The sequence below is a fragment of the Mya arenaria genome, chromosome 10 (assembly GCF_026914265.1).
Source record: "Mya arenaria isolate MELC-2E11 chromosome 10, ASM2691426v1".
In the NCBI taxonomy this organism is placed as follows: Eukaryota; Metazoa; Mollusca; class Bivalvia; order Myida; family Myidae; genus Mya; species Mya arenaria.
Window position 1 is genome coordinate 2944997 of NC_069131.1, and position 13580 is coordinate 2958576.

General features: G+C 32.6%; 1 protein-coding gene across 3 annotated transcripts in view; it reads left to right on the forward strand.

Moving 5' to 3' along the window:
- The first annotated feature begins 2976 nt into the window (after positions 1-2976).
- The window catches only part of LOC128204210 (arfGAP with SH3 domain, ANK repeat and PH domain-containing protein-like), a 48694-nt gene continuing 38090 nt past the window's right edge, over positions 2977-13580 (forward strand). For 2 of the 3 annotated variants that reach the window (XM_052905594.1, XM_052905596.1), the window contains exons 1-9: positions 2977-3169; positions 5342-5414; positions 5810-5890; positions 7127-7188; positions 8353-8477; positions 8856-8985; positions 9926-10011; positions 12814-12973; positions 13310-13339. In XM_052905594.1, coding sequence (XP_052761554.1) covers positions 3044-3169; positions 5342-5414; positions 5810-5890; positions 7127-7188; positions 8353-8477; positions 8856-8985; positions 9926-10011; positions 12814-12973; positions 13310-13339 — 873 coding nt within the window. In that variant the 5' untranslated portion in view covers positions 2977-3043. The remainder of the gene's footprint in view (positions 3170-5341; positions 5415-5809; positions 5891-7126; positions 7189-8352; positions 8478-8855; positions 8986-9925; positions 10012-12813; positions 12974-13309; positions 13340-13580) is intronic. The other variant, XM_052905595.1, reaches the window with a different exon arrangement.

Genomic DNA, 13580 nt, shown 5'->3' on the forward strand with positions numbered 1-13580 from the left:
ACAATGCATTGGACCTTTTTAAATTCAAATTTACCGTACAATTTATGTTCATAGTGAAATCCAACTTGTTTTCCACAAGACATGTTTCTGTCTTGCTTACATCTTGTCTGGCAAGGTTTATGAAAACTCCGGGAGACTCTATTCTCGACAAAAATAATTATTTAGATGTTGTTAGTAGTATTGAAAGTACGCGTTTTGTCGTATCTTAGCTATTAACTATACTTTGACTTGGCACCTCTAATTTAAAAAACACACATTTGTACGAAAAAACATTAGTATTTTATGATATTTCATTGCATGAAACAAATATATTTTCAATGACAATATAAGTGCAAATCTTAACACAATAATAGAAACAAACTTGATAAAATCAAGTATGAAAGGGGAATGGGCCACGATGTTTGCACAATTAGTAACTGCCCTATCCCAAAACGTTACAAAAGATTACCAAGCAAAAGTTTTTTTATAAACCAATACTTATAAGAGTAAAATCTAATATATGTCGCGTTGTTTATGTGAAAACATAAAATATTAATGGAAGTTGTAGAGAAAGATGTGTAAGGAGAAGAAGAAAGATCGAGAGAAGAGTGGCTCCTGATACCGATTGTCAAATTAGTTGATAGGTCTTAATAAAACCTTGAGCTTTACTTATGATTGCAATACTATCCCCCACTGAAAGTTTATCAAAACCGAATAGCAGCGTATTCGTACTAAGCGGATGGAATGTTCGTTTGTTACTGAAGAAATTACTCCGTTGGTCGACGAAAAGTGTACACCCAAATAAGAATTGTTCAGCATCTTTGTCTGCATTATGCATAACGTGGAATCTCGAAGGTGGTTTATAAACAAGTCCGAATTGAGATCTATGCAACAGTTTCGTAGCAGCGCATGATGTAACGAGAAGCGACGTTCTCCACAAATAATAAACATATTGGACGAAGGTTTGTTTAAATTGATCGTTAAGTTTATGCTTGAAAATAAAAAAGGTTGGTAAGTGATTTGTTTTTATAACTAGTGAATTTTACTTTTTTACATGGTATATATTCTTTTTTAAATTTTCTCATTTTAAGTTGTTTTTTAGGCTATCACAGGGTTTAATTTTTAAGATTATTATATTGAACAAGGACGACGGTTACGTTGGACGAGTGTATATTTACAAGTGTTTATTCATTGATGTAAAATTGTCGTTGCTTTTCAGATTTCAGGATTAGAATCATTGACTGTTTGTGGAAAGTGTGCTGATAAGTTCGAAGGCAGACACTGTTAGTATGTTTACTTAAAATAAACGTTTGCCTTTTTCATTTATCTGACCGTGAACTCCAGCCAATTTCTTTAAATAATCTAGCAATTTAAACTGGACGTGTGAGTCTGGTAACAATTATGTCTGCTTCGTATTTCAGTTCTTCAAAGGTTTCTTTCGCAAATTATTCAAATATCCATATTTGATAAAGAGTTTTTCTCTGAATCAGTCGTTATTTAAACTTATTTATTTTACAACGATTATGAAGCAAGTATTAACAACAGTATATTAATCACTCTGGTTGGCACGATGCAACGCGAGAGTGTGGTCTTGTGTTGTGTGTTGTGTTTTGGTGACCACATACCAAACTCACGTGCGCCCAGGCCGGGAATCGAACCCTGGTCGCTTAAGTAAGAAGCCATTGTGCTACCCGTATAGCCTTTTCACGTTGATGATACAAATGTTTTGAGAGCGAAAAACAGACGCCTCGACTTACATCAAAACGAAATGCTAAAAAGGATTTAAAAATATCATCGTGTTACAATTTTCCGCTATGTTACAGGAACATTATCACCCCAGGGTTTGAAAAAGTTGCACCAATCTCGTGCACTAATTGATGGCTTAGTGTTAATTTTGCTCGGTGCAAAAATAATCCTTTCGTTGAATGGTTAAGAATGCAGGTATCCAAGTCACTTCAAATTAGGTTTTTTTTTGTATTAATTGTATGTATGTTTATGCATACTGCAATGTTATTTACCGCATAATATAGTCTGTTGTTGTTTTTTCTCTGTTCCTAATGTTAAATGATCTGGAAGCGAGTTCCATAGTATTGAGGCCGAGAAGCTATTTAGTGCGTTTTTTGTGACCAAATGTTTTTTTTTCTTATTTGAGGTATCTGTAAATATAAAATTTAAGTTATGATTATTATTATTATGTTTTTAAGTTCATTTTGGGCAATCTACAGAAAATAGAGCGACCTTAGCTTAACTTGTTTGTTGTTCGCGCTTATTTGACATATTAGCTCCATCCTGTCTCGTCACGTGGTATTTTGCCGTGAGAGTAAAACCACACAGGAGTTAGTTTCGTTAAATGAGTGTCAGTTATTGGCATTCTCATTCATCAGAGATTCGATAATGATATATCTGTTGTCATCCTCGGCACCCAGTGTATTATAACCTATACAATATTATATAGGTTATAATACACTGGGTGCCGAGGATGATCTGTTGTATGCACATGGCGATCGCTCTGGTGTACGGGAATGGTCGATGGTAAATTGATGCGGCATGATGGTTTGATGATTAATGCTTGACCCAAAAATGGAAAAGCACCGAAGCACATGAACGTTTGTGGTATTTTTCGTTTAAATATGAACATATTGTTGATATTTGAATCATTAGAATAGTCTAGGTATGTTTGCATATTACATAACTTGACTGGGATGGCCTCGATAAGTTTTTTATTCATGATGATCAACAAAAGGTTGTACATTTGGTATCGAATTCCCTTGAGTTGTTGTATATTTTATTATTAGAAAGAGCCTCATTATGGAAGAAATGTAAATGCTTATTTTTTAATATTGTCACATAAATATTTTAATTGTGTACTGGCGCTGACTGTAAAGAGAAGTAACCGCTGCGTGACAATAAGAATTATTATAGTAATATGTAGCCTGTGGTTCGTTTCTTGCAGTTAATTTACTTGGTGTTCAAATTAATTACAATATATTTCCGGTATTTACGGAAAACAATTTTTGCAATGAATTTTTCGAAGAATTTTCATATATGCAATTAATCTGCAAACATGCCTGAGTCTATTTCTGTGGCAGATTTTATAGACCAAACATGGGAGGATTACAACTCGCCCACAACCTCCACATTCGACAAGAAAATGACAACTTGTCGAAACACTGTATCACAAATTGAGGAAGTGAGTTATGTTTAAGTTTTTCTGAGTACTAACGGGCTCGGCGAATATCATGATCTGATTATTACTATTGATTGAAAGCTTGTGTTTTATATGCAAGATTTGATAAATGACTGTACATTAGACAATTTAAGGGTCTATTGTCTTTAAGACGGTTTACAGGCCTATTGTCATTTTTTTACTGTTATAACCTGACATACAAGTTAGAGTTAACCAACAACTGCCAGAACCCTTGCACAGTGCTTTATCTCACCCCCACTCACTTCATTCCCCCAATTATTGAATAAACCTTTCAGGTCAATCCAGGCACTCTTGCCTTTTACTTCTGACACCAGTAAAGCTAGGTTTCCGCGGTTCCAAATAATTGTACAAATACAGATTTTTTACGTTTTTTGATATGGCAGATCCTTCACATACAAATTGTTTAGTATCAAAAGTGGGTAGTTATTTCGATTGGGATTCCGGGGTAAAGCATTTAACATCTAAAACATGTCATAAAAACAAGAAATATTACCAGATTATGTTATTTTATATCAGTTTGCATACATAATAATGTCATATCCTACGAATAATTATGAGTTTGACATGTTTTTTTCATTTCTTGCTGTCAAAACATAGCGATATATACATGAAGGGCACCTGCATGCAAGGCTTCAGGGCATAATTTTTAAACAATCGGAACATTTCGGCCATGGTCGAGTGGTAACGATTGTATTTACGAGGTCTATCTCGAAGCTTGTCCGAGGTGGCCGAGTTATTACAATCAGGTCGAGTTGTTCCGCTTGGCATAATTGTTGTCTGTGTCAGTCAACTTTCGTTTTATTGGAAAGGTAAATAATGTGTTTTAATGCATTAAATGCTTGTTTTGTGCAAAATAACTTTTCACTTACATGGTAAAATATGAATATAAACCTTTATGATCAATTTAAACCATAAAATACCTCACTTAATATAATTTCAATATTTTTCAAAACATCCCCGGTTTTTGCACAAATCCGTTTAGACGTTAGGGATTGGAAGAATCCTGTATAACACGTCTATAATTTTAGACTAGGTTTCCTCTAGAAATTTCAGAACACATATCTGGAGCAGAGGGTTTGGAGAGATTTTTTTTTTATTTTAGGTATCAATATGGTTCAATTTCCTGTATTTTAAACACGTTGACAATTCTGCTGCGTTTGTTTCTCTTCATTTATTTTTGATATTTGTCAAGTATTCCAACCATATATTATTGACTCATAGGTAATTGTTTATATTCAAACCATTGACATCATACCAAACTGTGTAAAACAGTGTGTCTTCATGCCTGAATACAAAAGAGCACATGAATTATGAGATCTAGGTGATTGCCAGTAACAGGTTAGGTAAAAATATCAAGATTAAAGCAACGATACTATGACCTTTACCGTTTCAAAGGCAGCCAGGTCAGCTAAATAATAAGAGAATGCAAATGTGTCTTTTCAGATTGATTTATTTTATTCAAAATAAATAGAAGGATAATATGTGTCATCTTTTTTTCTCCCATGCTTCTTTTCAATGAATAATTGGTAATCAAAAGGATAATTGCGAAATAAAGGCCTGGCGGAACCCTGAGTAAAGTCAACCTCGGTGGAAAAGTGCGCCCAGTGTGGGGCTTGAACCCACAACTTCCAGAACACTAGCACTGCACTCTGACCAACTGGGTTCTGACCAACTGGCTGGGTGTTTGACAACATACAAAACACTACTCCCCCCACTAAACTGTCAGGCTCATCCAGGCACTTTTGCATCTGTCATACTTAAAACAATGGGCTGATTTCAACCCACACACTACAAACTTTTCTGAAACATATTAATTTCATTTTGGTTAACAGTTAATACATAAAGTGAGTTTAATAGAATAATGGTAAAAAGTAAATGCACTTTTCTGTATGAAAATCCTTCAGCATCCGAAAAGCAATACTGGGTTTATGCTAAAAATAGTCAACTTTTCTTTTTAAGCCATTCAGTTGTTGAAATGAGAAAAAGCTCTGCACTGGTAAAATGCTTTCTTGGCTTGTATATCTAAAGCAAAGTCTTTTTTAATGCCAAGTACTAAATATAAGAATTGGAACTTATTCATCAATCTTTCCTGGCATTTTTTTTCAAATTCTATTTTATTCCTTAAACTAAGTTAGAACATTCTTATTCTTTCAGGAGCTTGATACAGACAGAAGCGAGTTGACAAAGTTGAAAAAATCTGTGCGAGCATTGTACAATTCTACTAGCAGTAAGTGTAAAAAGATACTTTTTGTTAATAAATTACTAACATTTAATGTATGATTTAAACACAGCTACATGTCGACCTTAATTACTGTTAACTAACCCTTTGCAGCGCCTCATTAAGCGTTGCCTGGACACAGGGATGCCCAGGTCAAATAGTAGTAATGAACATGTCCTGCGATGTGCTTAAATTGTGGGGTATCATGAAAAATTTATTAAAAAGATAACATCTGCTGTAAAAAAATATCATAGTAAAATCTGCAAAAAAAAGACATGGTTGGTAGTGTAAAGGTATAATTACTTTAATGAAAGCATTGTCATATATGGTGACAATTTTATATTCATTAATTTAACTAGTTTCTGAATATGAATACTTAACATTTGCATTTCTTTTATATTTAGAATATGCACAAAATGAGATGGATATTGCTGACAATTTGGACAGAATCGGAAAAAGTGCCAGTAATAGCCACCGTGAAATAAGTATGTTTTTTTTATTATATGATTTTAAGGAAAAGATAAGATTAATACTAATGCCATGTAGGGTCTATGTTGTTATGCCAGCTTGGGGTCTAGGTTGTTATGTCAGAGTTTGGTCTAGGTTACCGTGAAATAGGTTGTCAAGACAGGGTGGGGTCTAGGTTACCGTGAAGTAGGTTGTCAAGCTAGGGTGGGGTCTAGGTTACCGTGAAGTAGGTTGTCATGTCCGGGTGGGGTCTGGGTTGTCATGCCAATGTTGGGTTTAGGTTGGCATGTTAGGGTGGAGTCTAGGTTGTCATGCCAATGTGGGGTTTAGGTTGTCATGTTAGGGTGCAATCTAGGTTGTCATGCCAATGTGGGGTTTAGGTTGTCATGTTAGGGTGCAATCTAGGTTGTCATGTTAGGGTGGAGTCTAGGTTGTCATGCCAATGTTGGGTTTAGGTTGGCATGTTAGGGTGGAGTCTAGGTTGTCATGCCAATGTGGGGTTTAGGTTGTCATGTTAGGGTGGAGTCTAGGTTGTCATGCCAATGTGGGGTTTAGGTTGTCATGTTAGGGTGCAATCTAGGTTGTCATGCTAGGTTGGGGTCTAGGTTGTCATGTTCAAGGCATCAAATAAACAGAAGTGCAATCTGGGATAAAAAACATGAAAACCAGGCAATATATTCAAGATGTTTATGAAACTTGTTTGCTTTTGGTGTCACCAGTTAAGTATAGCAGACACACAAGAATGGGAATATCATTTTTATATTAAACCTATACTGGCTTTGTTTTCGCTGTTATCACACTTTAAATACCAATTGATAATATCTTGATGAAGTTTAGATTATCCTATTGATTTTGCGGTCATAAGGTCAAAAATCAATGCTGGCATTTGCTCTCCTTACAGGCAACACATTGTCACCTTCGTGCAGGAACGCAATATCTGCTTCTATTTATATATGCACTTATTGAGTTCCTGCTGTTTTGCCGAATTCTGGTTAATGTTTGGCTCTATAGTAACGTAGTGTGGTTAGGAATATAAAATAGAGTAATATTTACATTTTTGTCATGTAAGGGTTGAAAAATGATGCACATTGTGTTATATCCCATGGTTTGGTGTTTCTTTTGATTATTTAATAGAACTTTTTTGCGAAGTCAAACTTATGGTGATATGTCATGTGAAAATTACCTTTATCTTTTAACAAACTAAAAAACCATAACCAATATGAAACACATTCAAACATTTTACTTTTTTTCAGATGATGCCTTCCATGAGTTCGCCAAGATAACAAAAACGCTTAGTCTGCTTATTGAAGACATGGTAAATAAAAATAAACGGCTTTTGTTTAATTTTGAATGAAAAACTTTGTTATTTCTAGATTTCTGTCCAAAAGTACACATTTATATGAAAGATACCATATTAAATAAAAATCTGGGGCTTTTGTTCAATTTTGAATGGAAAACTGGATTTCCTGACTTCTGTCAAAAATATTGTTTGGGTGGAACGTTTGTTGTTAACAAATGAAAATATTCTGTATATTTTAAACACATTTATATGTAAGATGTCATGATTAGAGGAGGAAGAAGATTTATGAAATTAAAACAAGATCAAATTTTTTTTTATCAAACTTGAAAACCAGTCTCTAGCAAGATTGAAACTTTGTAACACAGTGGTTTAAGTCAGTTATTTTATCAACTAGGGGGAAATTATTATTCTCAATTGGGTTTCATATAACATATAAACCAATGATCTCCATTGCAGCTGAATTTGTCAATATTTTTTTAGTAGTTTTTGTTATCAGCAAGTAGGGAAATAATAAGTGTTTTAGAGGCTTATTAATTCAAACTGTTATTATTATTATTTCATTCCTTAATATAAACAAATGAACCTGCTAAAGCAGGTAATGCCCCAGTAAGGTCATAAATGAAGTGGGTTCCCCAAGAACAGATAAATATTTTTCAACCAGAATGCTCAAGGGATGTAACTGTCCTGTGTTCCCAATGTGGAATGACATTTAACCAACTATTAGTCATACATTTATCTACAGTTAAAATCAATTAACAGTGTTCAAACAGCCATAATTATGAGTCCTTTTGAAGATCAAGCTCAAATTCTTACTCAAGTACTTACTATGAGGATTTTTCAAAGATTACTTACCTATTCCTTTCTGTTTTTAATTTGAAAATTAAAAAAAAAGAGTTAAGAGATGTCTTACAATGTTTTAAAAAGCACTGGACCAGCTGTATCCAGAATCAATTATGCTAGGATAAATTATACGTTAGAAAAAGGTAGAGATTCAATCTGGAGTAATCTATAAATTTTAATACTTAATTTAAATGGCATATTTAAATGGCATGTTTAAATCATAGAAAAACAAAAAAGAAGTTTTGAGGTAGTTCAATTTTGTCTTTTGTTTATACTAGTAACTGAAATATTTACAATTGTAAAAATGGTCAAATGTTTCTACTTTTTGCATGTTTTCAGTCTAAAGGTCTCCACAACAGCCTACAGTATCCCCTCGAGTCCTTCCTGAAGGGGGACATCAAATTAGTAAAGGGAGACCTCAAACGGCCCTTTGATAAGTCGTGGAAGGACTATGAGTCAAAGTTGTAAGTACATGAGTTGAAGCTGGTTTCTTGATATATAATGGCCTTTATACCGTCTCACTTATGAACTTTTGAGCTCTAATAGGGACACAGTCAGGTGTCAGCCTATGGAGCCATTGGTTGTGGACTTGATCCCATTTACAGTGGGAAAGAGACAGGACATGCCTCTGATAGTGTTGTGTCTCATGTCATTTCTCTTTTCTAGTGTCATGTCATGTGTTTTGTCTTTTTTCCAGTCACACATTGGAGCATGAGCTCTAATAGGGACACCATCAAGTGTCTGCCTATGGAGCCATTGGTTGTGGATTTTGTCCCAGTAACATCCCTGGCTTACTAACGCTACATAAAACTTGTATGAGTTAAACCATATCTTATTTTCAGTGCCAAGCTTGAAAAAGAGGCTAAGAAGAAGGCTAATGATATTGGCCTGTACCGTACAGAGTTGGCGGGGAGTGAGGTAGCCGAGGAGATGGAAAAGGAGAGGAAGTTCTTCCAGCTACAGATGTGCATGGTAAGGCTTTGATATACTGTCAGAAGAGTGTTTCAAATTAGGGATGATTTTACATATGCATCCTTGCTGATATACAACCACCAATTTAAAGGCCTGACATGTGTTTGGTTTCTAGTGGCTGAAAAATATTTGGGTTGATCCATCTGCAATTGTTTTATGCTGGGATCTCGCCTTTTTCAAACTATAAATGGTTAATGCTTTAACATCAATACAGAAATTTAAAGTCTCATATTTTAGAATTTTTAAACAAGAATCCAATTATTTTATGGTATCAGTATACAGTAAAATGTACAAACAGAAACATTACTTTAATGTGTTGTCTAATTTCATTTTATCATCCAATGAATAACGAGACATGTACTATTAAACAGGTAGCATACTTTGTTTCACAAATAATGACTACTATATTATAGAAAATAGATATAACAGTCAGAAAGAACGGTGGTACCATTATATAATTATTGTTGTAAACATTATTTTATGCAGTATTCAGGGCTGTAGGCTTTTATTTACAATAAAGTTGAGTTAAAAATGCCTTATGCCTGGACTTACCGAAATACACTAAATTACCGAAATAAGACGATAATTACTGAAATACACAAGACAGTTATCGAAATATGCCTTATATACAATTTTTTTTATTGTTTTTAATTTAATATGTTATAATCACTTTACCAACCTAAATTTTTCGGCTCTGATTTTGACATTTTTCCGCTGCATCCTATCTTAATATTAAGGGTTTTTACCGTTTTTTTTCACCAAATTTTTTGCCTGCGTTCTATCTATGCTAGCGTCCTATACATAGTATAATACAGTATCTATGAGTTGACTTATATATAAACTGAAAAATAAAACAAGTGGTATAATTGACATTCTTTAGTAATATCAATGTTTTTTTAAGCTGGTCAGTTATTTTTACACATGAATGTTTCTACTGCAGTACCTCATCAAAGTGAATGAGATCAAGACGAAGAAGGGTGTGGATTTGCTCAACTACTTCATGGAATACAACAAAGCTGTCAAACAGTATGTGCTTTGTTCAGTTCATGATATAAATCCATATTTAAGGATTTCCTTTATTATTCAACACCCATTTGTTCAGTTTAATTCAATGCCCATTTGCTCAGTTTAATTCAATGCCCATTTCTTCAGTTTAACTTAACACCCAAAAGTTCACTTTAATTCAACACCCATTGGTTCAGTTTAATTTAATGCCCAATTGTTCATTTTAATTCAATTCCCATTTGTTTAGTTTAATTCAATGCCCAATTGTTCAGTTTAATTCAACACCCATTTGTTCATTTTAATTCGACGCACATTTGTTCAGTTTAATTCAACGCCCATTTGTTCAGTTTAATTCAACACCCATTTGTTCAGTTTAATTCAAGGCCCTTTTGGCCAGTTTAATTTAAGGCCCCTTTGTTTAGTTTAATTCAACACCCATTTGTTCAGTTTAATTCAACGCCCATTTGTTCATTTTAATTCGACGCACATTTGTTCAGTTTAATTCAACGCCCATTTGTTCATTTTAATTCGACGCACATTTGTTCAGTTTAATTTGACGCACATTTGTTCAGTTTAATTCAACACCCATTTGTTCATTTTAATTCGACGCACATTTGTTCAGTTTAATTCAACACCCATTTGTTCAGTTTAATTTGACGCACATTTGTTCAGTTTAATTCAACGCCCAATTGTTCAGTTTAATTCAACACCCATTTGTTCATTTTAATTTGACGCACATTTGTTCAGTTTAATTTAATGCCCATTTGTTCAGTTTATTTCAACACCCATTTGTTCAGTTTATTTCAACGCCCATTTGTTCAGTTTAATTCAACACCCATTTGTTCAGTTTAATTCAAGGCCCTTTTGGCCAGTTTAATTTAAGGCCCCTTTAGCCAGTTTACGCTAAACAGTTCCTGGTAGATACATGGGTGGATATTTGTTAAGTCAGATCATTAGTGTCCTTGGCAACAGTCCTTTTGTTCTCACTTACTTTCATACATTAGCAGTATTTATTAGCAGAGTAAGGTAAATGTACTGGCAAACACAAAAACAACTTTTTTCAAAACTTAGCAAAAAGGTTGCTGTAAGTTATAATATGATTTTGAAGACGGTAACAGTGTATAACAACACGCTCCTTTTGTATTACATGCGCACTAATGATTCAATCAAAGGAAATAACAGCAAGTTATTATCATATATATGTATACCAATTTTTACCCTCATTGCCATTATGCACAGTTTCTTTTTTCCATTAGTATATACAACTGTTCATAATTTACAGATACTCAATATGTGATATTTACCTGTTATATATATATATAATTTACAGATACTCAATATGTGATATTTACCTGTTATATATATATATATAATTAACAGATACTCAATATGTGATATTTACCTGTGATATATATATATAATTTACAGATACTCAATATGTGATATTTACCTGTTATATATATATATAATTTACAGATACCCAATATGTGATATTTACCTGTTATATATATATATAATTTACAGATACTCAATATGTGATATTTACCTGTGATATATATATATATAATTTACAGATACTCAATATGTGATATTTACCTGTTATATATATATATATAATTTACAGATATTCAATATATGATATTTACCTGTGATATATATATATAATTTACAGATACTCAATATGTGATATTTACCTGTTATATATATATATAATTTACAGATACTCAATATGTGATATTTACCTGTTATATATATATATATAATTTACAGATACTCAATATGTGATATTTACCTGTGATATATATATATAATTTACAGATACTCAATATGTGATATTTACCTGTGATATATATATTTAATTTACAGATACTCAATATGTGATATTTACCTGTATATATATTTAATTCACAGATACTCAATATGTGATATTTACCTGTTATATATATATATAATTTACAGATACTCAATATATGATATTTACCTGTTATATATATATATATATATATAATTTACAGATACTCAATATGTGATATTTACCTGTGATATATATATATAATTTACAGATACTCAATATGTGATATTTACCTGTGATATATATATATAATTTACAGATACTCAATATGTGATATTTACCTGTTATATATATATATAATTTACAGATACTCAATATGTGATATTTACCTGTGATATATATATAATTTACAGATACTCAATATGTGATATTTACCTGTTATATATATATATAATTTACAAATACTCAATATATGATATTTACCTGTTTTATATATATATAATTTACAGATACTCAATATGTGATAATTACCTGTGATATATATATATATAATTTACAGATACTCAATATGTGATATTTACCTGTGATATATATATAATTTACAGATACTCAATATGTGATATTTACCTGTGATATATATATTTAATTTAGTGATACTCAATATGTGATATTTACCTGTTATATATATATATAATTTACAGATACTCAATATGTGATATTTACCTGTGATATATATATATAATTTACAGATACTCAATATGTGATATTTACCTGTGATATATATATATAATTTACAGATACTCAATATGTGATATTTACCTGTGATATATATATAATTTACAGATACTCAATATGTGATATTTACCTGTTATATATATATAATTTAGTGATACTCAATATGTGATATTTACCTGTGATATATATATATATAATTTACAGATACTCAATATGTGATATTTACCTGTGATATATATATAATTTACAGATACTCAATATGTGATATTTACCTGTGATATATATGTTTACTACAGGTTTTTCAACAAGGGCCAGGCTGAGATAGAGAAGCATGAATCGTTTATAGACAACCTTGGCCAGCAGCTCAAGGACATCAAGCACACACAGAGCCAGGAGAGAACCAAACTGCTCGACCTTCAAACCAAACTCAAGAACTCCATGCAGGGATATAAGGAGGTGGGCATTGTCTTCAATTATATCATGCTCAACTAAAGGGCAATGTGAATGAACTTTGTAATGATCATATTATGCAATTATATATTTGACATTCATTTTGTACTCAAGAACAGTACGGTCGGATATGAACAGGTGTTTTAGTCTCAGAATTGTTTTTTGATGAGCCTGAAAACTACATGTATGATTATATTATAAGCAATGAGCTGGAATATAAGTTTAATCATTTATACAACAAAGGCCAGATATTCTTACAAATCCCACTCTTGTTTTCTGGCCCGCTGGCTTGCTAGTTATGATTATGGGTTGGAGGTTTTCTCATTTTCATAAACACTTCAGGACCCTGGAACAGAATTTCATGGAGTCAAGGTACCTAGTTTTTCATTAGCCTTCAGGGGCCAATATACCATAGAGGCAAGCTGACTGTATGTTTAACTGGCGCATGATTCATGCAAGACTGCTTAAATAATGGTTGAATTATATAAACTAGTCTCCAATACTTGCAGGCTTATTGCTACTGCAGGTTGTGGAAACTTGTGTATTTAGTTGTTTGTTTATGGATCTGTAAATTTTGAGATGCATAAAATATTTCTATCAGCAAGCACACTTC